Raw genomic sequence first — 26429 nt, forward strand, 5'->3', positions numbered from 1 at the left:
ACTCCAGGAAACTCTCCAGCTCACACAAAGGAATAAGTTGGGTGAAACGCGTCATTCGTCTGACCATCTCCACGTTGACCAGGAGCCGTTGTCATGGCACCGCTCCAGAGGTTTGAGCTGCCATCTGAGGAGTTCTGTGATGCTCAGGAGGTTCTGAACTGGTATCCAGTTAAAATTTGACGGTCCTCTCCACAGGTCATCTCCACACTGACCAGGGGGAGTCAGAGTCCAGTGACGGCTCCACGTCTTCGCCACATTTACGAAAGCAGCCAGCATGTGGCAGGCGGGTCAGCAGCCACTTGAGGAGCAGAATGTGTCTCAGCCTTGGAGCTGACCTGGACCAGCTCCTGCAAGAGGACTCAAAGGGAAGAGGTGGAGGGGGAAGCGAAGCGGCCCGTTTGAACCGCCTGAACCTGATCTCCTCCTCACTCAGCCTTCACCGCTGCCTGTCGTCCTCCTCACTCTCATCCTGCTCCACACCCCCCCGATGCCAAAGCCTCGGCGATCTGGTTGAGGTGAGAGGAAGGAGGAGTAACCCGCCTGCTGTATGCACGAGAGCTCATGATGAGGACCAGAGTAAGCAGGTGAGGACATGCAGACATCTCCTTTCATCTCAGCGGCATTAAGCCGCGTTGCTTGTCTCGATATCAAGGACCTCAGAGCTGATCTGAATATGTTTGCCCCCCTGTTGGGGAGCTGCCCCACTGTCCATCCACATGTGGTGAGGAAATTTTAAACAAATTTCTTTTTTTTAACTTATTAGAATATATTTCAGAGGTAGAATGATACCAGAAATCAACCCCTATTCCCTTTATAGTGCACTAACTAGTGAGGATGCCATTTTGGAGGACTGTCCAAATGTTAAGTGAGGATCCTCACACCCCATAGTGCAATCAGTGTATCCCATGATGCATTGAGAAAAGTAGTGCACAACAATGCTCCCTAACCAAGCAGTATTTCCCATCATCCTTTGCATTTGCGGGCTAGAAGGCAGACATGATGCTAATTAAGTAATAATAAAGTTGAATATTAAGGACATCATTATACATGGACAAGTCTGTGAGTGTTTTATATGTTTTAATCAGTAAATAACAGATAAACCCACTTAACCGGCGCTGACGTCCGTCTGGTCCGTCTTACTCACTATGTGGTTCTATGATGTGGAATCCCAGCTCATCACTGAGGTCACAAAGTAGTTCACGCAACCTAGCTCCCTAAGTAGGGAGTAGGAAAGAGGGAAGGAGTGATATGTGATCACAGGATTACAGTGGTGTCTCTGCGTGATCTACTATAAATGTAGATGCAGACATACCGACGGGGCTGATATTTGTTCTTGCCATCAGTCGTCGGTTCCTCTGGAGGCCAGAGAACACGCCTGGCTGGTGAAGGGGGCAGCGGGGGCCTGGCCTGACATCTACTCCCTGTTCAGAGAGGACTCCTCGCTGCTCAACAGAAGAGACTTCATCTCCGGCTTCACTGTGCTGCACTGGATAGCCAAACACGGGGACCACCGGGTCCTCAACACGCTGTGGTGAGCAGGGCGTCATTAGTCGGACCAAAGGTCAAAGTGGTCAAAATGTGGGCTGACACTTCAACTGTGTTTCAGGTATGGAGTTGAGAAAGCTGGTGTGAACTTCGACATCAACGCCAGGTCAACCAGTGGCCACACACCCCTCCACATCGCCACGATCCATGGCCACAAGAACATAATCCGTTTGCTGGTAAACAAGTTTGGAGCTGACATGCGGCTGAGGGATATGGCGGGGAAGAAGGCGTGGCAATACCTGGACTGTGCCATGCCATTAGATGTCTTCCAGCTGCTGGGAGCTCCTCCACGGGTGGCTCTGAAAGGAGCGGGAGAGGTTGGAAAAATAGACGTGGCCCGGCAATCGTCCCGACGCCGCCGCCGGCACCGCTTCTCCTCCGCATCCCCGGTTCACAAGCAACTCGCCACCTCAAAGGTCAAAAGGTCGTCCTCGTTGGCAGCGTTCCTCAAACACAAATCTCTGAACCTGTATCAGGCTCAGCAGATTGATGTCTCTGTGTAGACTGGCGTCAAACGTGGGCCACACGAAGAAATGAAACTGCCGCTGGTTCTTCTGTCCGTTCGGGCCGCCACTGGTGGAAGAACTAACATGCTGGTGTTGACGCCGATTCTACGTCGTTGGACTGTTTCTGGCTTGGTGAAGAGGTTGGTGGAGGGGAAACGCTGGTCAGCCACAGTCTACATGTAACACTCACGCTGGTTCCTGCTCTGCTCAGCACCTGCTCAAGCTTGTTTATTAGAAACCTTCAAGTCAAAAGGTCGTCTGTGGTCAAAACTTTTTATATTGAGGCATTTTTGAAGAGTATCTATTGTGTAACAATGTAGGATCATAAACTAGATTTTGATATTGATTAAAGGCCATAAGCAGCTCTAGGACAGGGAGAGGGACACCGGCATCAGGGCAGCAGTGGCTGACTTATCTTATCACAAGGATTAGCATAAAACACCGTCAGCATGGGAATAAACAATAGCACTGATTGGTTCGTTGGTCAAAGCTGTTATTACATCACGTAATAACCTGCTTCCCTTGGGTGCACATGGGTTCATTATTGCATAAGTTATTTTGTGCACGGTGTCCACAGTTGGGGACATTTTTTTATTCACGTATATCGTTACTGCTTTGGTGTTGAAGGGTTCTTTGGTTCTCATCACTCTGAGTCAAAAGGTTTATTAACTACTTGTGCTGGAGATTGTGTGTAACTGACGGCACTTGTGTGTTTGCGATGAAAGAACGTGGACACTTCTGCACAAATGAGGCCAAATGTTGAATATAGCGCACACCCACTGGCTGGAAACCATAGAAGTGTCATGTAACCATTGCCACGGCAACACTGTTGATTGGATACGCCCAGTGATCTTTAAACTGGCGATATGCTCAACCTGTGTGTGTGTATGCGTTCCTGTATACTTACATAACCCTGCTTTCATGTGACACAAACCTTTGCCTGCATTTTGAGAATGTGTAGATTTTGTTCAAACAAGCCCAGCAGAGCCAGTGTGAACATTCCGCTGCACCCAGTTAGGCCAGTTCACTATAAGCTACGCTCTCATTTCTTAAAGACTTTTTCTATGAGATTTATAATTGTTGCAGTGATTTAAACAAGGACATTTCTCTGTGAGCAGGTATTAACTGGATTGTCTAAGGTGGGTTGATACCTGCTACAGTTACAGTAATAAAGTGTTTTGCTCATTTGAAACCATCCTGTTCCCTACTGACATCATTTACCCAGAAGTGAAGTTTAACTTTCATTCTTTGCCCACTGAGCAGCTTTTACAGCAGCAGGACGGCTGAAAGGCTGCACCGCTGTAAATTTTTATAACAGCCAGGCATTGAAGACAAACTGGACTCACTTTGATTCTCTTCATTTATTTGTGCCATGGTGCGTTCAGGGACCCCCGAGCAAAGGCCAGCAGATCCCCACATCAGGAACAGAGCATTTACAGGAATACAAACACATTAAATAGAACTGCAACAGCGGCAAACGGACTTTTCTTACATGTCTGTTAGATTTGGGAATTGTCACATTTGTCTGCGATTGTTAAACTGCCTCAATAAAGCAGCTCAGGCAAGGTGACAGGAACAAAAATCCAGAATGTTTACTTTATAAATCCTACAATTGTTCATCCTGGATGGGAAAGAGAAAAAAATCAACACAGGAATGATTTCTTTATGACTTTGCCGGGAGAGCCCAGACTGGAAATAAATATCACATGAAAAACAAATATAAGGAGACACACGGACATTTAAATGAGACAAACTGACACTTAAAGATGTATTGGGTTACAAAGGTCGAGTCTAGCTTTTTTTTGTCTTAAATTTTTTGTCTAGTGATTTTTAGTTTTGTTAAATCTACTTGTTTTAAATAGGATTAATCAGGTAGTAGCAGCATTTTTTTTTTTTTTGGTTGTTTAAATTTTTTGGGGCTCTGTTGTTTTCCATCTGTGGGAGATGATGGGATGTGACCTTGGTGAAGCAGGACGGCTCAGAGGTCATTCTGAGGCTGTTCTCAAGAATCCAAAACCATCGTAACCACTGAAGCTCTGATCTAACACTCCGACAGCTTGATGTTAAGAGCTGCCCCCTGCTGGACTCTGTTGGCCACTGCTGAGGGTGCTGCCTCACTCATCGCTCAATACTTCCATCAGTGGAGCTTTAATTTAAAGGTGAACAGACTTGGTGAGCTAATGGATCTGGATTCTACGAGGCACCAGCTGGCTGCAGCGGTGGGCAGGGGGATGAGCTGCCTTCCTGGGTGGACAAAGGGACACTACAGACACCTAGACCTCCTTCACCTGACACTATCACACCTTCGTGGACAGCCGTGGTGGTATCCTCATTGTAGAGGCGTTTGATGTCATCATAGAAGTCGTCCTCCTCCATCTCCTCCACCTGGACAGGCAGATACAAACGTGTGATCACGAGTTCACGCCAACTTGATGTTCTCCAGGAGGTGAAGGTGTTACCTTGCGTTTGGTGGAGGATTTACAGCGGACTGTGACCTTTTGCAGGGGGTTACGATGGCTGAGGTGTTTCAGTGGAGACAACAGAGCTGGGGTGGTTTCAGTGCAAGACGAGACAGAGCTCTGGGCTCCCTCCTTTCCAGCAGTAGGTGTCTGAAGCTGGACAGTGGAGGAGGCAAGAAGTTGGTGTTCCAGAGATAAATCTGCGGGGTTAGAGAGGATTCCAAGTTAGAGAAATGTAAACTTTGATCTATAGTCACCCATTCATGCTGGCCAAGTCTCAGCTCATCATAGAGCTATAAACAAAATATATAAACCAACTACAAAAGCCAATTCACCGATATCACAAATATATGTCTTTGGACAGCGGGAGGAAGCCAGAAAACCTGTAGAGAACCCGTAGAGAACCCAGATAAACACAGCAAGAATATTAAAACTCCACCCAGAAAATTCCTAGGATTCAAACCGGGGATCTTGATGCTGTGAGGCGACTGTTAACCACCACAGCACCATGCTGCCGCTGTATGGAATCTAGTCCAGGTGTCTTAAAGGCTCAAGTTATTAGTGTCTTCAATAATTCAATTAGTAATAGTTCATATTGGGTTCATAACGGATCACTCTGTAAATGTTATCTATTCTAAACCGTTGAACACCTCTGATGATACCTTCAGTACCTACAGCTGCTAGTTTTTATCTATTAATTAACTACAAGAATGTCACCAGCCCAAAAAAGTTGTACATCTAATATATAATTCTATATATAATGAGCTGGTAACAGCAAATGGACCTACCAGGAGGCTGGAAGGGGAGTTTGGGGCTCTGCTGCAGGGGCTGGTAGACGTAGACACTGTTTGGGGAAAGGGCAGCTCGCCGTGCTGACAGGCTGCGAGCCACCAGTTCCCGACTCCAAATCAACTCAGAGCTGTTGATCTGCCAGAGAGAAGAAAGGATGGCCAGAACATCTTGGAAGCTGCCCAACAACCAAAGAAGGAGTCAGGTTGTACATTACAGCCAGCCTGGTACCTGTGTCTTCTTGAGCAGGTCAAAGGTGAGACCCAACCAGTCAGGACAGCAGGTCTCCAGCTCCAGGCTGAGAAGAGCCAAAGCCAACATGGATCCTTTGAGCTGCACACAAAAAATGAAATTTAGAGCTGGACAGCTTTCAGTAAAAGAACTCAATTCATGTGCTTGATATTTTAATCTTGCAGAGTTTAAGTGAATGTAAAGTAACTCATAGAAATAAGGCAGCGTAACAAACAGCGCCGTCTCCTGCCAACAGGGGGAGCTCCAACACAGAGTGTGTATACCTGCATGAGTGTGTGGTCAGCCAGGCAGTGGTAAAGCTGGAGGGTGAGGAGGCTTAGATGTTGAGAGCGGGTCAGTCCCAGCACAGTGTCCAAAAGCCCAGAACGACATGACGACACCATGGCGTGGAACTACCACACAGGAAGAGCCAGAAAAGCAATAACAGTGATGTAAATGTAACAGCGAGAGGCCGTGCTGCCAGGTACTGCTGATCAAGCACACAGGACCAGTAACACAACGATGACAGTGACCAAGCTTCAATCACCATCTCAGATCAGTAAGTGCACACTCACGATGTGCAGGAAGTCCAGGGCTGTGGCGCTGTGCAGATCCCAGTTCAGCTTGTCCAGGATGATCCTCTCCATCCTCAGAATCTCTGATGGAGAACAGCCGCAGCTGCTGGAGGCAGCCAGCTCCTTCAAGGAGGGCACACGCTAGCACACACACACGCGCACACAGTTATTTAAGGAAGTGTAACAGGTGTGTGTGGCACAGTAACTCTTAGTCAGTATGATGATTGTCTTCACCTCATCCTCCTCGCTGGTTTTGGAAGCCAGGAAGAAGCAAGTGATGGCGATGCAGCGCAGGTACTTTGGACGTGCCTACAGACATAACAAGCATAACAGTAGAAAATATCAACATTTTACATGATGTAGGTAAACTGTGATATAATAACATAGATTGTGAACCTGAACAGAAAATTGGTTCAAAACAAACTGGATTAATTTATTCTTAAATAACTCATCAAAAAAACATTTTGTGATTCCATCAAGCTCATTTTCCGCAGTCTAAATACTCAGATTAAAGTTTCTCACTGTTCTCAATGTTTATGGAGCCAATTCAGGGTGCATGTCCTCCAGTTACATCCTTAAGCGGACGCAGCAGACTGCTGTCTGCCTGCTTGGATCAGCAGCTGTCAGAGAACGTTTTGTGCTCATCTGTTGCTGCTGCTCTCTTGTAAAGGGTAAGCTATGGTGACTCTGCTTTTTAGTTGTGGAGAAAGGGAAGAAACCAGGATGTTCTTCAGCAGCTGCAGTGTTTAACCATGAGGGCCATCCTGATAATGCTGGAACATCTCATACAACAGAAAGAGAAACAAGAAGGTCCGTTTGCTGTCTGTGTCGGCACTCCCTGTTCTTGTGTACTCAGCAGCTGCCAGACAGCCAACAAACACCTTATCAATGATGTGAGGCCAGAACGCTCCACGGTAGAGTTGCTCAGGATAAAGAGGTCCAGTCTGGCAGGTTCATCACTTGAGTGCACATGAACTCCGGTTTAAAAGGTAGCATGTCCCTGACATGCACTACACAGATCTACTTTAAATGGATATAAAGGATCTCCAAACGTTCTCATTTACATAGTCAGAATTATTATTCTGCGATATAAACTTGTGAGCTGAGAAGTGATGTTTTTCTACAGAAGAAGAGTGTGAAAACTCACTAAAGTCAGATCAAACCGTTTTGTTTTCTTCTCTTTAGGTAATAAAAACTGTCTTCTGCTGTGACTCCTCTCACCCACCAGCCCCAGTGTTTGGTGAACGTTCCTCTGTCAAGTTGCTGCCACTGGCTTATTTTTGGAACAAGACTAGAGGAGTCTGGGCACCTGACCTTTCCTAATGACGGCCAAACACCTGCACGCCGCGTAGTTCTGCCACCACCCTCAGTAAAGCGGCCATTTGTACCTTGATGGGAGCAAGGAAGCGGTCCATGATGCTGACAGCTAACACCAGCGTCTCCGGGTACAGCTGCAGCCTGCGGTGGAGCTCCATCAACCAGCGCACAGCCTCATCCCGCTGGGCCGGGGAGATATCTGTATCCTATGAGGAACGCACAGGGTTAACAAACTTTCACCACCAATGAACAACTAACTAATTATAACAAAGGCCAACATACATATGTGCACTGAAATAAAGGTAAAGTCTCTGAATCAGTCAGGAAGCTAGTCATTGTGTGATTACAGAAACTATTCTTGGACAAGTATAACAAGTTTCAACCTTCTCGCTTCCTTGATAAGTGAGGCTTCTGCTTTTCCTGCTTTTCAACTACATCTACCCCATCACAGAGTTATTGGTTTAGTTGTTTGATTAATACAATTAGTATCCTCATACGAGGCTAGACGAGTTTGCGGTTTAAAATTGGACATAAAGTAAACAGAAATTACCATGAAGAGAAAATCCTCACAACGCTAGTAGATTACATTAGAACAAACTATAACCAAGTCACATGTTACATGTTTTAAATCTTGTTCTAACTGACATTCCAGCTTTACACCAATGAGCATCAGCCTGCGTTTGGGTGAATCAAAGCCAGGTTGTACTTCACATTGGACAAGCAGCAGGGGACAAGGACAGAAGACAACTCTACACTGTTCAGCCTGAACTGAAAGTGTCCAACCTAAAAACAACTGGCCTGAGCATCAGCAGATCAAAGGCCAAAGAAATGAAACAGAGCTTCATTCTATTGCTGTTGTAAAATTAGGTGATTTACCCAAACCTGTAAAAATGAAAGAGAAACCTTGAAGCTGGGGGGGGGGGGGGGGGGTGTTGACACACGACATCGGTTGGCAAACATGATTATTCAGGAATTTTAAGGATGTCACTTAAAATTATATTTCACCAAACAAAAGAGAGATGTCCGATATGATCGGCTGCTATTTGCATTAAAATGTAATATGGGAAAGTATCAGTATCACACTTCAATGACACAAGCTTTAGACAACAGGTACATATTATACATCAAACTCTTCAGCAACTTTTCTCATGCAAAATGTCCAAATATGAGAGAAGTGATGAAGAGTTTTAGAGATATTTATGCTTGTTCAGCACAACTGTTAATTATTCCTCTTTTATTGGAGTGGTAAAACAGGGTACTGCACATCCCTACAAAATATAGCCCCTGCTTTTGAGCAGTTCATAACTTCTTACTGAAGCCTTGAATCACTTTATTGCAACTATAATTCCATTATCGTTATCAGATTTCCAGTGTCCCCGACACATGGTGCTACAAAGGCTCCATTCGGACTTCTCTGGGATGACTTTAGTCCAGCTGAGGCTGCCACGTGAATTTCACGTAATCGGCCCAACGCAGAAATGTAAATGCATGCAAAGGAAATTCAGAATATGCACTATCTGGATACCAATCAGCTGTTGTGACAGGCTTTGTCTTGTGTCTCTTTTTATAATGACACTGCAGAAACACGTAAATGCCACACCAGCAGTAGGTGGATATTCAGAGCAACGCTGATCTTATTCTCCTCTGAGGAGGACCTCCGCTCCACGAGCTCATTGGGTTAGCGTTGTAGCTAACGGCTGAGATAGATTTAGGATTATAGTAGGTCTTTGATGTTTCACTTCTTCGGTTCTGACTAGTTTAATGGAAGTTTAGACATTCAGCTCTTATTCAGTCGTAGGAACTGAATGTCTGTTGTTGGGGGCTATTTCATGAAGAGATGGCATTAGTCGGCCCATGGTAAACACTCGGTGGGGGTGCCCATCAGGTGAGCAGTTAGGGTTGCAACCACCCAGCAGAGAGCAGCATGTTTATGCACAGCTATGAATGAGTGTTTACCTGTTCTGGGCGAGTACTCAGAGCAGCGTTGTAGGTGGAGGAAAGGTTATGTCCCCCTCTGTTTAAACAAATCTGTTTTGGACTTCTGTGAAGGTTTCTTTTACCCCTCTTCCAAACCATCTGTCTTCTCTTACTAAAACTTTTACGTTGCTGTCCTCAAATTGGCGACCTTTGCTCTTAAGGTGCAGGTGAAAAGTGCAGGTCCTGTTGACACTTCAGCATACATGACAGAACTACAGTGACCTATTTTTTCTGCATACAGTTACAATTTTAAGTCCTAAACTGCAGCTACTCACTTGTTTTCAGTCAAAGTTGGGATGTATTTTAATGTAAATTTAGCTACGTAAGAAAAATCCTCACCTGTGAGGAGGGCTTCTTTGGCACGTAGACCCTCCAGATCTCAGCTTCCCTAGAAGCTGCTTTTTCTAATAGAAAAGACAGCTTCTGGTGTCCCCAGGGTTCCAAGATCTTCATTCTCCGTTACCCTGACAAAGCCTCCCTCCTCACTGGATACAGCTACCTGCACACACCAGAAGATGACAGCTGCAAATCATACGACCCACAGAGCAGCCTCTGAGCTGGATGAACTGTTTAGAACTGCACACAAAGGTGATGGCAGTGTGTGATATGAATGGAATTTAATGTTTTATCCGTGCATAATTCAGTAGATTAACTGATGTCCTTGGATATTGTTTGTTTAGCATTTAAGATTTATTTATCTGGATTTGCTTAATTTCTGGTATATTTTTCGTTAAAGTATTACAAAGAATAATGCACATACTTTTACTTTTGTTACTTTATTGTATTGTGACTTATTTATGTATTATCTCGTTGTATTGTAAAATTCTTGGCGAAGCGTAACACAATATGAAAGCGGATGGTTAAAAAAGCTCAATTAGTTAAAAAATGATGGCAAGAAATGAATTGGGCTACTTCCCAGGTTGAGGGACTGATTGTCTCTAGAAGGTCCCATTGTTCTGGGACAAGCGCTTCTCCCGGGCCACTTGCCCCGGTTACGGCTACTGCTTGGACCGCAGCTAACCTGACAGCCCGGCGTCGCTAGCAATTGGCTAACGTTCCAGGCAAATTTGGAACAGCTCGGGCTCCAACATAGCTAAATGGTAAAAACATCCGACACTACGTGTTGATGTGAAATTCAGACCGGTTTCAGTAATCGTAGAGCTTCAGGGCAAGATGCCAACGGAGAACATAAACGCTTGTTTAGCGCTCAGCAAATAGTCATAGCCCCAAATGTTACCTCCCCTGCGAAGCGGAGAAAACCACAGCTGGAGTTCATCCGGTCCACGGAAATTCCGATGAAGGGGTAAATCGGGGAGACGTCCCTTGTTCAGTCGTCCATCCTGGCTTCCATGGTGCTGGGTGATGGGGGAAAAGAAAAATCTTGAAAAATAAAAGAACGGAATAGACACATACGTCTACTTCCGCTGCGGGGACAAAGGGGCAGGGCACGAGACAATAAGCCCCGCCCATATGGAAAACTGGGGTCAACAAAAAACAGTGACTGCTTCAGTAATGTTCCGTTTATTATAAACTAGCTTCTATCTATATGTTTCTATCTATATTGTCCATATGATAATTCAATGTAATAAAAACGCGTGTGTGTATCTTCGTGAGGGATCTGTGCGGATGTTTGATGATCTGCATTGAGAGCAGAGAGCTGGTGAAAGGAAAGCAGGTGAAGGTAGATCCTGGAAAGAAAATGGAAAGGATCCAAACGGATGGATGAGGTTATAGAAGAGAGATGAAGAGGTTGAAGCATTTTAGTACCAGGGTCAACAGGCAAGAGCAATGGAGATAGAAAAGAGGTGAAGAAGCATGTGCAAGCAGGTTGGAACTGGTGAAGAAAAGTGCCGGGTGTGATAAAAGAGTATCTGTAAGAATGAAAGAACTGAGGGAAATATAGGCTGCAGGGCTGGTGGTCTTAGACATATTAAGGTTCTCTGTTGGAGTGATGGGATCAGGAATCCCCTCCTTCTATGGTGCTAGAAAATGGGTGCATGTTTAGTGCATGTTAGGGGTTTTACAGATAACACCAAGAGGTCTGACTGAAATGGTTTAGGAGGGACTGACTTTCAGCGATTGTTTCCTCAAGTTTTTTTTTTTTTTTACCAGTACTACGTGACATGATTTATATATTAGTTTACATAATCTGAAGTTTATGGCAGTCATCTTTCACTGTGAGCCTGATGTAACTACGTGATTTACGTGTATTCATGTGATTCTGAAAAATAAGGAAGTGTACAGACGTTTAGTGACGTGAATGACAGCAACTGCAAAATTTCCTTCTTGCAAAAGCTACACCAATAATTTCCAGAATTCTTACGAGACATGTTAATATAATAAACATATTCTGATTTGACGTTGTCTCAAGACTGACAACGGTTATATTTTTGTTTCTTCGTACGTTTCCTAAAGACAAATAACAAAAGGAACGCTACGTAATGCTCAAATTGCGTCAGTAAATTCCTTTTTTATCTGTGAGCCAATCAAATCATCCCATTTTGGGCGGACTATTTGAACGTGACAAAGTGCGGCTTTTTGATTGGCTGACGGCAAAATCAATCCAAAAGGGGGCGTCTATGGTAACGGATCAGAGGAATTTCGGTTTTATTGGTAATTATCAGCAGACCGAACCTTCATTATCCATTTCCTCCATGACGCTCGTGTTGATAATGTAACTAATAAATTCAAAACATATAAAAACGGTCGTCATAGGACGTAATTTTTACTGTTAATGCTCAAAAGGGATCAGCTCCTTCGCTTCCTGACTGGTAAATTCTGTTCCGTCATTGGTTATAGCCACGTGACGTCACAATATGGGCGTGAGCCTTAGGAACGTCAACAAAAGAGAAAATAGAGAAAAGGGGAGAAGACGAAGGACTGAGAAGCGATGTGGATTTAATCTACGGGAATAGGTAACCCTTCCAAATTTATTTATGTTTATATATGTAAGAAATACGCATGTTTATCGTACTCTATTTTACCGTTATGTTTTGCTTTTCATTTGAAAAAGACAGAAGAACCGGTCAACAAAGATGTAACAGCTTACTTGAAACGAGCCCCAATCTTTTGTTATAAGTAATGCGTCTTTCTTCTTCGCTGTATATATTTTCTTGTCATCATCGAGCTTCTATAGAAGGTAAAGAGACGCGTTTAAATTGTATTTTACAGAATATTGTCTTACTCGTATAGTGTAGTCTATATCTATCTATACATTTTTTTCTATATGTGTGTGTGTGCGTGCGGATATCTATCTATCTATCTATCTATCTATCTATCTATCTATCTATCTATCTATCTATCTATCTATCTATCTATCAGGAAAACAGTTGTTTTCCTTTGCTGTTGTTTGTCAACCTAACCTGGCTCTCGATATTTAAATGAAAATCTCCACAGTAATTGCTAGTGTTGCAGTTTTAAACCATGTTATGATCGTTAACACATTACTTTTGAGCCAATAACGGTATATTTTGGTGACTCTGGGGAGACGCTGGAGAGACAACCGCCCCTCCCCCGCTCCTGTAGAGGCTTTAAACCCGTAGCTACTGTTAGCTTTCTGGCTAGCTGCTATCCTGAAACAGCTTTCAAACGACGATTGTCACACTGCTCGGCTATGTTTGAGCGTCTGGAGTTGTCTGGTGACAGTAAAGACTTGTTTTTGTTGGCCAAAAACAAGAAGACGTCAGAAGGCGTCAACCAGAAGAAATGGAGCCCAGCTGGGGAGAGTGGGCAGGGCTCCGGGCTGTGAACCTGTTAGACGCCAGTCACCCAGCGGTAGAACAGCATCTATCACCCATATTTACCCCGAGTAGATGAATAAAAGAACATTGACCACGTCGATGAAGGGTTCACCTTTGTCCCTTTTTTTTTTTAAAAAAAGATAATTATTTCCCAAAAAAGCCAAACTACAAGGATGAGCTACAGCAATAGCTACAGTATGCTATCACCAAATAAAATTCAACCTTTTTCAGGTGTCTACATCTTCAGAGCCCGGCTTGAGTGCTTCATTCTGGTTATTAATTGGTTTTGCATGTTGATTGTTGTGTGTTGCAGTGAAGGGACTGCTTGGTGACTTGCTCTGATGCCCAAGGAATGGATGCCTTCAAGCTAATGAAGGAGCTGAGGCTGAACTATGAGCAGGAGGTCCATTATCTTCCCAAGAAGACGGGGCTGAGCCTCATCGAGTCCTCTGTGCAGGTCAGCACTGACCCATTATTGAACATTAGCCTGAGTAATATAAAGATCATTATTGTAAACCACCACGTTCTGTGTTCCAGGGTGAAAGCCGGATCTCAGCCAAGTGCAGAGATGCCAAAGTGGAGGACCTGTGGAGCCTGACCAGTTTCTTTGGTTACAGCACACAGACTTTTGTCCTGGCCGTGAACCTTTTGGACAGATTCTTGGCGATGATGAGGGTACGTTTATAGCTACAGGAATAGAAACACACACAAGCCTTTGTTTTGTCATCTGATGCAGTTTTGACTGCGACTTCTAGGTACTGGTTTGTTCCTTCCCTAACAAATGAGAATAACCATGTTATTCCCAAACTGTCTGCCCACAGATCCAACCCAAGCACCTGTCCTGCGTCAGCCTCAGCTGCCTCCACATGGCGGCCAAAGTAACGGAGGAGGAGTGCAACCTCACGCCGTGTGACGAGCTGATCCGTATCGGACAGTGTCGCTTCACCGTGTCAGACCTGGAGCGCATGGAGAAGATTGTTGCTGACAAGCTCAACTTCAAATCAAAAGCCATCACTGCCTTAACCTTCCTGCACCTGTACCATCAGATCGCACGTTCACAAGCCACAGACAGGTGAGCCCAGACACACACTTCCCGTTTCTGTAGCACAGAGTTTAAGAAGTCTTAAAAACAAGCTCTTCTTCTGTTTTATCAGCACCAGCTTTTGTGTGACATCAAAAGAACTTTACTATTAAAAAAATGAAACTATCGGCATCTCTGTCGCCACAGAACATGGAGGAACCTTTGTGCCAGAAAATTTGTGTAAAAACACAAGAACTAGTCGTCAACTGTTATGAAAGCTGGTCTGACCAAAGTACACTGATAAGAATTGTTGCCATTGGCTTCGACACCTTAGTGTTTTTTAACTTGCAGTGCCCCCATTTTCTGACAGCAAAGTTAGTTTTTACCATGTCCCACAAGCCTGGTGGTAACTTATTTGGTTTAATTGTTTGTGTTTCTGTTATGACAGGAATGAGACTTTGAGTCTGGAGAAGCTGGAGGCTCAGCTCAAGGCCTGTCTGTGTCGGATAACCTTCTCTTTAGCAAAGGTAGGAAGCACGCGTGGGTCTGATGTTTCTGCGTTCTGCTGTGCCCCAACACTCCCTGACATCTGTGCGTGTGTCCATCCAGCCGTCTGTCCTCGCCTTGGCCCTCCTGATGCAGGGGATAGAAGCCGTCCACTCCGAGGACATGCTGGAGATAGCCTATCACATCCAAAAACATTTGAAGGTAACATTTCCTCTTTTTATACAACAGCTTATTGAAGGGAGGGGAACTAGAACAGCCCTGGGAAGTTTGAGAGAATATTTCCCAGCTTTGGTAATAATACCAACAATTCAAGGTAGTTTTCTATGTCAACTGGACTGGGTTTCTTCAGAAGGCTTCTTCAGTTCTGAAGAAGAACTGACAGTTGACATAGAAAACTACCTTGGATACAATGACCTGGATGATTGAGAATCTACACAAATACCAACAATTAAACAAGGGCAGGAACCCCTTTGGGGAACTACAGTAGGTGCACACAGCAGATTCTGGCAGGCGTACACACGCCACACAATTATGTAAACTAGTATCTAAACACCAGCAGGGGGAGGCGGGCGGGATGTTTATTCTTAGACAGACTTGGGTCCAAAGCATTTTCCCATCGACTGTGGCTTATGTAAGCTGGTGTTTTGTGCTGCATCAGCTGCTCTCCTCACATTCAAAGGTAGCAGATATTCAAGCGGCTACAAACACGCTGGGATTCTGTTTGGTCCCCCCCCCCCCCCCTTCTTATTTGGGCTAACTCATGTTCTCTCTGATATGTCTATCTACACACTGGTTTTTTGGTTCAAACTGGTTTTTGCTGACCTCAGGACTGCCAGTTTCTTTCCTTCTTTTTTAATTTTTAATTTTAAAAAGCTCGTTTGCGTCTTTGTGCTGTCCTACTTACCCACTTTCTGGTGTTATGTGATCAGCTGATCAGATTTCAGGCTGAGCAGACGGGAACAGGTTTACCTTTTTTAACCTGTTAACCTTGTGACCTGTAAACAGAGAACTGTTTACAGGCACCATTTTAAAACCCGTACAGCAACCCATTAAGGAAGACAGGATCTTTTTAAATGTGCTTGTGCAACACTCCGGTCGTCGGTCAAGTATCCAAGCAGCTGAACTGTGCTTTGGTTCCAGATTGGAGACGGCGAGCTCTTGCTTTGGAGCGAGCGCGTGGCCCTGTGTCTGTCAGACTATGCCTCCCCTGAATGCAGCAAACCCGACCACAGAAGGCTGCAGTGGATCGTGTCCCGGCGAACCGCCCAGAACCTGCACAGCTACCGAAACGTCCCAGAACTGCCCACCATCCCGGAAGGCGGATGGGATGAGAGCGAGAGGTGAGAGTCCCATGAACCCCTGAAGACAGAGTACCTGGGTACTGAGCAGAACTCTGGCAGCACAGGCCAATCAGAAAGGTGGTTTGTTGGTATCAGTTTCAGTCTGATGCAGTCATGTGACGCCTCTCAACTGACCCGATGGAAAATCCCAAACTCAGGACAGCCGGGGCATTTTAGATTATAAAAAAGTACCTGACACACCCCCCACACCTCAGCTCAGTTCAGTTTCAGTTTGTACATGATAAAAGCTTGTTTTCACAGTTAGATGAGCAGGAAGTAACTTTTTTCCTGTTACGCAGGGTTTGTTTGGTGTGTAGCAACACCTGATGTCATAACATGTCCTGCCAGCTGAGCCCTTCAGGGCCTGGTGTCTGCCAGTGTCTGGTATGCGTCACTGGTTACGGCTGACAGACACTTTAGTGACATCACACATAGCCACACCTTCACCTAACAAAGAACACGAGTCAGCAGACAGAGCGAGAAGAGATGGTTTCCTGCTGACTCATGTGAGCAGAGCTGGTCGCCCATTTGTTCCAATGCTCTCAGCTGATCTGGCCACACGAGAAAATAACAAATCATATTTGTTCAAACGATCATGCTGCTAACAGACGTGAACTTGGAACTTAGATGGAGTGTGTGTGTGACGCTGCCCTCTCCTGTCTGCAGTGAGGACTCGAGTGAAGATGGGATGAGTTCAGGCGAGGAGTCCCTCAGCAGCTCTCTGGGCAGCGACGCAGAAGGACCCTACTTCCCCCTTCACCTCCACAAACAACGTCTCTATGTGCCTTAATGTCCCCACCCCTCCCTCTCCCCTAACCCTTTCAGTTATAAATTTAGTTTGTTACACATAAGCTGTGGTGCTGGTGGAGACCTGCACAACAAGTGGCAGCTGAGTTCTCCACATTCTTCCTTGGGGTTTTTTTTGTAGATAGGTGCATGGTGAGTTGTCACATTCCAGGTTTTCAGGTGACCTGATTAAACATTAGTGTGCTTTCTGGTGAGCGTGGAGTTAAAGCACTAGGAAACAGCAGTCTGCTCAAAATGTGTACCTCTGTGAGTTCAGAGACGGTTCAATCGTGTGTGTAACTTATGCCTGTTTGGTAGAATATTTTGCTTATTTATAAAATACTGTCTCCTTCTGGTTAAAATGGAGGCCACGGTTCTGCTAATTGATTGGACTTTTCCTTTAAGAGAAGCTTCTCATGTTTTCAACTCTTGATCTTTAAGTAACAGGACTGATATTTTTGAACCAGTACTTTTTAGAACCTCAGTAGCTTTTAGAACCTCAAACATGGACGGGACCTCACCAAGTTTGGTTCCCCTTGGCCCCGGACCACCTCTGGGCCACAGAGACCATATGGAGTCTTGTCAACCAGGTCTTCATATCTGTGACACCAAACATTAACAGGGGTTGCCTTTTTCTCTCTTTAAGAAGAACAGATGTGTTGGAGTCCAGCTGTTCCTCTGTAGGTGGCAGTTCTCAGTATTAAATCAGCAGATTAGATTTTTTATTTTGTCTGGAAGAAATCAGTGGTGCACAAGTGTGACTGTGGGTGTGTGTATGTAGTTTAAGTTTAACGTTGCCAATTTTAAGATGTAGCTTTCTTTTGTTTTTAATAATTTTGACAATATGTTGAAAGAAAAAAATATTGCTCCGCGAGCATTTAAAAAAAAGTCCAAAAATGTCAAAATGTTTATATAAAAACATGTAAAACTGTAAATGCTGTACAAAAAAATGTTAATAGTTCTTTGTAGATATTAATTTATTCTTTGTCACCTGTACTGAAAAAGCAACAAAATCTTATAAAAAAGTTATTTTTTAAAACTGTGGTCCGTCTCTTCTTCTACAATATCCAGCAGCCAATATCCAGTTTCCGTCTTCAAAATGTTTTAGTTAAATCAAAGCTTGTAATCAGATGGTGATTTAGTGGCTCCTGAAACAGGACTGGTTCTGAAGGTTGGATCAGTTCAGGGGACATGAAGTGGCCTCACTGAACAGCTGATGTCCTGTCATTTCTAGACTGAGTTGGAATCATCAGCTCACATTCAATGTCCACCCCAACAAAAACAGCAACTAATTCACGTCTGTTTACATTCATAGTTCTGTCTCACACACATTATGTCACCACACCAAACAAAAGAAAGAGAAGTTTAAGGAATTCAAGCCAGTCCTACCAAAGCAGTAAGTAGCACCATTTTCTCACCTCCAGGCATCCTCCATCCACGTCCTGCTTGACCAAGGCTCTAGTTTTCATTTTGCAGTTATTCCCAGCAATAATTATCTCTGGATGTAGGAGAGTAACTTAAAATCCCATTCGGGACTTCTTCTTAGGCTGCGATGACTGTGATATCCCCAGGCGACTCTGGGAACTCTGGGACTGGGACAGTCTAGGTCGGTCCTGGGACTGGGACTGGGACAGTGCAGGTCGGTCCTGGGACTGGGACAGTGCAGGCCGGTCCTGGGACTGGGACTGGGACTGGGACAGTGCAGGCCGGTGCTGGAACTGGGACAGTGCAGGCCGGTCCTGGGACTGGGACAGTCTAGGCTGCTCCGGGGACAGATCCACCCTGGCCCTGCTCTGAGAGAACGGCTGGGAACTTTGGAACTGAAAGGAAGGGACATTAGATTGGGATTGTATGATATGTCCAACTTCCTGAAAGTGATTTTCATCATCCTGCAAATAGGAAAAGAAAAAGAAGAATCAAGTCATTCAATACGAACTAATGAAAAGCTTTTTGTTAGTAAAAGTATGCAGACGTTTTCTATCATGGCTGTGTGCACCCCAGCTACTGCTAATACTAAAGTACCAAATTATAAAAGCCACTGGTAAGACGCAGATGATCCATCCCGGTAGAGTTTTCTTTGGGATTTTAAAACATATTTCCAAATTCAATAACATCAAGTCAGGTCAATATATCTCAGAGAGACAAAAGCAGCCTTCAGGAGGAAGCTGAGCTCAACACACAGACATCAACAAAGCTACTGATAACACCACAGCGGTTGGTCTCGTCTCGAGGAGGGACGAGTCCTGAGGCTGCACTCATCAAGAAGGTCCAACAGAGACTAGACCTCCTAAAGGTCTTCAGGAACACAGACACCAAACTGGAACTGACTTTCCAAAAGTCATCCTTTCAGAGCCTGACAATGTATCGAGGCCATGTAGGTGGTCTTCCTGTCTCCCTGATGGACATTTACATAACAAGCTGCCTCATCAGGGCACAAGACATCACCAGTGACACGTCACACCCTGTTGGTTTAAATGTTTGACCTGCTACAGGTGCAATGAAGCAAAACCAGTCTAAAGAAAGTGTTCTTCAAGAACCACTCTAAACTATCCCCTGGACATCCATGTATCCCCTTGAGTCCTCTACCTGCAACCTATACAGGACCCAAGCTAGCTGCACCATTAAAAAGTTCAAGATCAGACTACTGTAGTGGTGGACAGGGTCACCCTGGCTGATTTCAACTCTACACAACTTTTTAGGGGTTTCACACCACCCTACTGACCTTTGACCTAGGAATTATTAACATTATGTTTTCAATTACCATTTTTCCACTCTCTGATTAGCCATAAAGATGATAACCAGACAGCTACTTCAGTCGCCACCAACATCTAATCCTTCACACAGCTTTTTAAAAGAGTGCTCATCCACCACATCCTCTTCTCTCCAGCCCAAACATGCAGTAGCAGTCCAAAGCACCAAGCACCATGAACTGGCTTTAGCCATCTTGATCTTACCTGAGAGCTGAGGTAGGAATCAAGCGTATGTCTTGTTCTTTGTCTAGCCTGAGTGAAATTTTCTGTTGGTGTCTGGGACCCGAGGAGGGGGCAGGAACTGCTTGGACTCTTCAGGGTGTTTTGTTTATTCTTCACATGTGATGTGGCTGTCAGCGTGGGAACAGGACTTCCTGTTGGCGCTGTGGATTGTGTGGCGGCTCTTGGTAGGTCCTGAGACCTCTGAGTACTGCCGGTGTCTGAGTCTGACCATGTCGCTTGACTTGCAGTTGAAAACCAGCTGGTGCTGTCAGAGAAGTTGTCCCACTCTGACAGGCAGCTGGCAGATGATGAGAAACTATCAGACAGCTTTGGATGATGGCCGCTGGCTCTCCTTGCTTCCTTCTCCCTCCTCCGTTTCCTCTTGAGAGCCTCCACCTTCTGCTCCCTGTCCAGCCCCAGCTTCTCTTTCCACCAGGAGTGCCAGGCGTCCTCCCCCTGCCAGGACACAGTCAAGCGGTTGCTGAGATCATCTGTCCATGTGTCCGTTTCCACCACATTTGGCAGGGGGACCACCTCAGGAGGGCTGAGGGAAGCTGAGACAGTGCTGCCGACCAGCAGGGAGCGCTCAGACATGCACTTGGTCAGGTCCTGCCACAGCCTCTCCACACACTGCTCTTCTGATGGATCCATTAATTCCTCAGCAGAATGGTGGAGGAGGCCTTTGGTGCTCACCAGCATGTGCTGCAAAGTGTGAGGACCAAATTTAGTTCTGTGACTCCGTCGCATCAGCTTCTGTAACCAACGTTTCCACGTGAAGAGGCTGCCGCTGCTGAGCTTTGCCACAGACTTGTCACCGATATTTCCCTTCACGCTCTGGGGGGTCTCAGTTGTGGCCGTGAGAACCGTGCGAACGTTTCCATCATCTGCATCACACACAGCATCAGCCTCATCATTCTGAACTAATGGTGGCCCAGACTCAGAGGAGTAATGAGAGTCCATATTGGAGGCTCCTTGTTGCATCTGTGGGGGTCCATGGACCAGTAACTCTGCTGGGGGAGGATGGCTTTCACATGCTTGTGGTAATAGTTCCTCTCCTACTGAGGCCTCCGGCTGCAGGATCTGGTAGAAAATATCCCCTGCCTCTGTCAGCTGTAAGACACAGATACATTCCTCTGCTCTTCCCGTCTTGTGCATACAAGTGAGACCTAAGAAAAAAAGAAAATTTGGTTTAATTCATTTAATATTAGCTGACAAATTGAGCTGACGTGCCCTCCCGTGTCACACTTTCATCTGGGGTCTCTGATTGAAACACAGCTGTGTTGCCTGCAGAGCAGCACATTTAATACAGAATGGACATTTAACCTTCTATAAATTCTTTGTAAGTAGACTTTATTGGAAGCCTGATTTCATGCTTGTGGCCAAGTTTAGGTTCAGGTTATTCCCCAGATATCCTCAGACATCAATCATTGTTGCCACCTCAATAAGGCGCAATTATTTGTCTGGGTTCAATGCATGAGACCCCTCTGTAAGTCAGGAGCCAAGGTGGAGCCACTATATTTCTTAATGTCTGTCACAGCATTGACACAAGCCATCATACCTAAAGCAGGTGAGGACAACCTGGATTTTGCAGTAACCAGACGATGAGGGATCTGGACAGGAAGGTGTTTCAGACTGTCTTGGGGTCTGTGCAGAGATCGAGGAGGTCCTTGACTCAAACTGGCTTCTGCTCTGCCTCCTGCACACACACATACATGGTATATTTTTGACTGATTGTTGCTCATCATTTAGAAGTATAACAATTAAAATAAAATACATGGCTTTATCATATTTAATGTTGAATATTTCATTGGTTCCTTTTCCTTTTTGACTAAATTCCTATTGTTTTAAATACTATAAAAACGATACCAATTACTTTGGCCAGCGTGTCTTTTTTCACTGTTAACTGACCAGAATACTGAAGCATCGTGATCTCCTGAGAACGGTGGGAGCCCAGCAGGATCTTTGTGGTCCTTGATTCACCCCCTGATGAGATGGAGGCATCGCAACCTGGAACAATTTCACAAAATATGGGCGGCAACTGCATCACATGATCCAACTTGATCATCGGCATTGCAGCAAAGCGCTCGTCTACGACATAGGCAGAGTACTAGAAGAGACAGAGAGGGGAAGATTAGGATCCTGCAGTTAGTGCAGGAATACTGGGTGTAAACAGTAAGAACATTTCAGTGCTTCTTATTCAGCTGCAGATTGGGAATTTAAGACAATTGTTGGTTCTGCTTTTAGCATCAAGACAGAAACTCATTTGAGGCAACTGTGGTTCATTTCAACAACGTTGTAGTTTAATCTTTCACCTGACACATTAAACCCTCCAAAACCATATTTAGCCATCATCATTTGCACTTTCTGTTGCTTGCTACTTGAACTTAGATGATTCAATGCAAAAAAAAAGAGATATGCTAATTATCTGCAAGGGTTTTCTCCTACCTGGGTGGTGATCAGATGGTGAAAGGGGTGGACTTCTCCTAAGTATCTGGACAGAAACAGACGCTCGCCGCTGCGGCACTCTGAGGTGTTGCTGATATGAAACAGAGTGTGAGTGGTTGCAGATTTTTCCTGGAATTAAAAAAAACAAACAAAAAAAAATCAGCCATTAATCAGTCAAATTAGTTTAAAGCCCAAACATAGACGTTAAGCACAAAAATCCTAAATCTCTGGATGTACAGAGAACACTGACATGTGTCGGGGCCTCCCTGTTACCAGAAGAGCTGCAATACCACCTTCACATCAACTCTTTTTGGTGCTTCTTTTTGGTGTTAAAGTTTTTTGTGACACTGTCAAGTCGCAAGCCGTTACAGTGAAAACCAAGAATGTGGCAGCACAATAATGACTTATTAAAACAAATGCTATGAGTAGCTTTTCAAATCAGAAGCCATCAAAACGTCGTCAGCACCTGGACCCTCTCCTCTCACCCTGATGTCTGTGAGCTCCACTCCTGTCCTGTCAGCATATAGTATGACTCGTGGGTGGGCAGAGAACTCGCACCATCGCCATGACGACTTTGCATTGAAGTACAGGTTATCTTCATCTTCACGGATTTTCTGTATCCTGATAGAAACACACGAAAAATGACCCTCTGTGAGGATTCTGACCCCTCTCAGGCGAGGAATGAACAGTTAGTAAAAGCACCAACCCTCTGCCGACGGTCCACAATACCGCTGCTCCTCTCTCACTCGCCACCAGAACTTCACCTAAAATGTGAGGACTGACAACAGGCAGCAGAGACAATACATCAACATTCTCATAAGGGAGAACTGGGGGGACAGGAAGCACCCCATCCTTACCTGACACTGATGCATGTCGCCACTTCTGTCGTGTTGATGGCCTGGAGAAGCCGAGGTTTGACAGTCTCAGCGAACCTCCAAACTCCACACAGGTGATCCGACCGAACAGCAACACAGCCTATAAACACAGCCTGGTAAATGCTCGTTGGCTGTGCGCGACGCAACAGTAGAATCCCACAAACAAAGAGGAATATTGTTCCAGTTCTCACAATGATTGAACAGGGAGGCAGTGCTGATCTGTCTCACAGGGCCTCTCAGCTGGAAACTGAAGGGAGGGTGGCTCTTGGCGTCCACACATGAGGGGCCTTCTCTCTGGTGCTGCAGCGCCACTGTGTGGAAGTCTGAAATACTGCATTAAGAAATTCAAAGAAAGAAATGCAAAAGAAAACAAGTGTGGGGACCTTCTCATTTTGTAACAGCAATTCAGACCTGAGTGACGCTGAAACAATTTTATCTGATAAACCTTCAGTTTAATTTTGGTTTCAATGAATGACACTTTTCTAGGTCTGGTTGAGAACTTTACCAATAAATCCCATCAATAAATCAGCAGGATTGTTCATGTTATTAAGGATACTGAGCAAGTGCAGTCCTCTTCTAGGGTAGATGAGACAGCCATGCTGAGAGCCGCTGCCACTATGTGAAAAGGGGACAAAAGCTAGTGCACCGCCTGTGGCTTCTTCAGAAACGAGCATGCGGTCCCTCTGCCCCGTCAGCTCCTCGTGCAACAGGGAACCAAGCAGCTGAGGAGGGATTGTGTGCATAACGTCTGTCAACATTGTGGCGTATGAATCCATCACTTTCGAGGAATATGCCAGCTCACATCTAGAGCAAATGATGAAGACAGCAGGTAGGAACCAAAGGCAGGGACAGGATGATTTTACATTTTGCAGATGCTTTCACAAGTCAGGATACTCACTTTTTGAATTTCATCATGTCCACGAACCTTTTCATTTTCTGCATGTTGGCTGAATATAACTTACATTTCTGAGGGTGGAATGAATAATAAGCTGAGCAATGTCTGAAATTAAACCAGCAACTGATCCTAGCATGTACACAAGGGGAAATGTACAACAAAACTAAAACAGAAAATCTTTGGCAAACTCACTTTTGATTCAAAGTTGAAGTCGTGGCCCAGAATTTCACTCATGCAGCCAAAGGCGTCCTGGTAATGGTCGCTGTAGAAGTTCTGCATCTAAATATAAAGGCCTTTAAGTACCAAAACCACAGACATAAAACATATCTAAATCATGTAATTTACACCAAATAATGCAGATTTTCTGGAGAGGCCTGTGCAAAGAATAAATAATGGCTGTATGTCAAAACACTTTAACCAGACTTACCGTATTCAAATCTCTTCATGCCACACAAAATTACAGCCCCTTATAGCACTGAGGTCATGAGTGTTTTAAAATACCTTCATCACTTAATAACTGCACTTACATGATCCACAAAGTCCATTGGGTCTGGAGGGGTTGAAGGCCATAAGACAGCTGGAAAACAATAAGTACAAATTTATATATTTTCTATGATCTTGTGCATGCAAATAAATAATTTAACAATCTAAAAAAAGATACTGGTAAGTTGAAAATTGGCTGAGTGACAGGATAATAACTGCAGTTTTTTTAGATATCTCATTCTAAATATCTATACACAGTGTCTGCAATGAGATTGACATTGTATGTTATATAAAGAACTATAAATATTAAAATCAATATGGAGTTCAGTTTAATCGCAAATTAGGAGCATTTGCACCTTAACTTATATCCATTTGAGGTAAACTATGTCCTGGATATCTGACAGGACTCACAGTGTTTTGGAGACAGGAGGGGCACTGGTGCTGGTTCTGTGGGACTCCATACCTCCCCTTTGACCTGGTGCCGAGCTGTGAAGGTCCAGCTGGAGAGATCACCAGCGCCACCCTGAAATTAGGACGATTGACTAACGGCTGAAGACACATGGTGCCGATGAGCATGATCTGGACCAACAGCTGGGCTCCAGGTGGGACTTCTATATCGCAACCCTGTCAGCAGCGGGGTCACCTGTACTCACCACAGGTGTGACTCGGTCGTAGCCGCCCCAGCTCCCAGCGCGGTGTTGGGAGACGGAGTCCGGAGGACCGCGGTTGTAAAACCCAGGAAAAAGCTGCGATGGAAACTGGTAATCCATTTCCCGTCATAAATAATTGACTAAATGGAGACTATTGTAAACAAAGGAGTGTTGTAACACATTTAGCCAGTGTCAAAACATGTGTTTTGTGCTATGTGAAATTTCAGGACGTCTCCGGTGGAGCTAAGTCAGCGTTAGCTCTCAGCTTTTAGCTAACTAAGTGCTTGTCATCAAGTTTCTCCTTTAGTATTCATTATGACACGTGTTCGGCAACCAAGTCCACAAATATGGCTTGTTCAGGTAAACAAGCCAGACAAAAAAACAATATAAGAAAAGAAATATTATCCAAAATGTCCAAACACGTGCGGGCTGTCCAGCAGGAGCAACATGGTTCGAACGTAAGTGCGAGACGTACAAAAACACAGAGCTGCTACTTCCGGTTAGCGTCCGTAGGGCCCGCCCACACCGGAAATATGGAAATCTTATGCGCAAACTGCCAAATGGTGAAAATAGTTTATGAAAAAAAATAAGTGGACAACAATAATAAAAGGATTATTCATTTAAAATGGAAGTTTTGATTCTAGTTAAGTCTAGTTGAAATAATAACATCTTCTAATAACATCTTCAATACATCCTTAATTCTCTGCACCTTATAATTTATTTGCACTTTACAGTTTATTATTATTAGTCCTAATGATTTGTTGTATATATTTTTTCTGTTGTTCTTTTCTTATAGTTTTTGTTGTTTTTATATTAATAGTCTAATATTGCATTAATGGCCTTGGTGGTGCTGCTGCGTTGTAATTTCCCAGTTTGGGAGTAAGCTGGAGAACCCAGAGAGATCACACCTGGTGATCCCCAGACTTCATATGAGAAAGAGTTTTCGGTAGCGGAGTTAGGCCAAGTAAAATATATAGAAAGAGAAGGGTGGACATATGGGTCCAACAGTTAATGATCATTTGAAATGTTTTTTTTCTCTCTAGATAGTGTTTAAGGTCAACATCACTGTCACCCCTTCTCCCCTGGGTTCGTGAAGTGAGACCAATTCAGTTCACTGAACCTCTTAGCTTTCCCTCTCCTTTATCAGCCAATAGGGGTCACTTAACCATCCTTGACCCGGTGTGTAGTTTCCTGTTCTGCGAACTGTGGCAAGCAGATAGGCATTTCCTTTCTGTCATTGCAGTTTCACAGTTTCATCAAAATTATTTTCCATGAGGCAACATGTGCTGTAGAGTTTGACCGAGGTCAGCCAGTGA

The 26429-nt window shown here is 44.6% G+C and overlaps 4 protein-coding genes across 10 annotated transcripts in view; 2 read left to right on the plus strand and 2 right to left on the minus strand.

The window, feature by feature from the left end:
- Nucleotides 1-3243, plus strand: part of LOC130516872 (ankyrin repeat domain-containing protein SOWAHB-like) — a 5584-nt gene extending 2341 nt beyond the window's left edge. For all 4 annotated transcript variants that reach the window (XM_057018243.1, XM_057018241.1, XM_057018245.1 and 1 more), the window contains 4 exons: nucleotides 1-110; nucleotides 196-584; nucleotides 1344-1531; nucleotides 1607-3243. The exon at nucleotides 1-110 is cut by the window's left edge. In XM_057018243.1, the coding sequence (XP_056874223.1) occupies nucleotides 1-110; nucleotides 196-584; nucleotides 1344-1531; nucleotides 1607-2048 (1129 nt within the window). In that variant the 3' untranslated portion in view covers nucleotides 2049-3243. The remainder of the gene's footprint in view (nucleotides 111-195; nucleotides 585-1343; nucleotides 1532-1606) is intronic.
- A 150-nt stretch (nucleotides 3244-3393) lies between these two features.
- On the minus strand, nucleotides 3394-10850 carry ccni (cyclin I). The gene is made up of 10 exons (XM_057018249.1): nucleotides 10637-10850; nucleotides 9739-9898; nucleotides 7494-7628; nucleotides 6340-6414; nucleotides 6106-6246; nucleotides 5815-5943; nucleotides 5531-5632; nucleotides 5299-5437; nucleotides 4511-4710; nucleotides 3394-4436 (listed from the first exon to the last, which is right to left on the minus strand). Exons 2-10 carry the CDS (start codon nucleotides 9850-9852, stop codon nucleotides 4245-4247), a joined length of 1227 nt encoding a protein of 408 aa, XP_056874229.1. The 5' UTR covers nucleotides 9853-9898; nucleotides 10637-10850; the 3' UTR covers nucleotides 3394-4244.
- Nucleotides 10851-12164: 1314 nt separating this feature from the next.
- On the plus strand, nucleotides 12165-17832 carry ccng2 (cyclin G2). 2 transcript variants are annotated; one of them, XM_057018250.1, is made up of 8 exons: nucleotides 12165-12314; nucleotides 13453-13596; nucleotides 13677-13814; nucleotides 13961-14211; nucleotides 14609-14687; nucleotides 14770-14868; nucleotides 15808-16007; nucleotides 16674-17832. In XM_057018250.1, exons 2-8 carry the CDS (start codon nucleotides 13492-13494, stop codon nucleotides 16795-16797), a joined length of 996 nt encoding a protein of 331 aa, XP_056874230.1. In that variant the 5' UTR covers nucleotides 12165-12314; nucleotides 13453-13491; the 3' UTR covers nucleotides 16798-17832. The 2 variants fall into 2 exon arrangements, with proteins under 2 accessions (XP_056874230.1, XP_056874231.1); XM_057018251.1 differs by lacking the exon at nucleotides 12165-12314 and adding an exon at nucleotides 12515-12538.
- Nucleotides 17753-25590, minus strand: taf1c (TATA-box binding protein associated factor, RNA polymerase I subunit C). Of its 3 annotated transcripts, none has more exons than XM_057018248.1 (16): nucleotides 25117-25590; nucleotides 24875-24986; nucleotides 24508-24557; nucleotides 24173-24259; nucleotides 23984-24051; nucleotides 23642-23889; nucleotides 23277-23408; nucleotides 23068-23185; nucleotides 22917-22988; nucleotides 22696-22831; nucleotides 22211-22339; nucleotides 21674-21872; nucleotides 21324-21461; nucleotides 19748-20931; nucleotides 18540-18682; nucleotides 17753-18377 (listed from the first exon to the last, which is right to left on the minus strand). In XM_057018248.1, exons 1-16 carry the CDS (start codon nucleotides 25231-25233, stop codon nucleotides 18311-18313), a joined length of 3000 nt encoding a protein of 999 aa, XP_056874228.1. In that variant the 5' UTR covers nucleotides 25234-25590; the 3' UTR covers nucleotides 17753-18310. The 3 variants fall into 3 exon arrangements, with proteins under 3 accessions (XP_056874228.1, XP_056874227.1, XP_056874226.1); XM_057018247.1 differs by having other exon boundaries at nucleotides 18420-18682; XM_057018246.1 differs by having other exon boundaries at nucleotides 17753-18682.
- Between the last annotated feature and the right edge of the window lie 839 nt (nucleotides 25591-26429).

The sequence above is a fragment of the Takifugu flavidus genome, chromosome 20 (genome assembly GCF_003711565.1).
Source record: "Takifugu flavidus isolate HTHZ2018 chromosome 20, ASM371156v2, whole genome shotgun sequence".
NCBI classification, from domain to species: domain Eukaryota; kingdom Metazoa; phylum Chordata; class Actinopteri; order Tetraodontiformes; family Tetraodontidae; genus Takifugu; species Takifugu flavidus.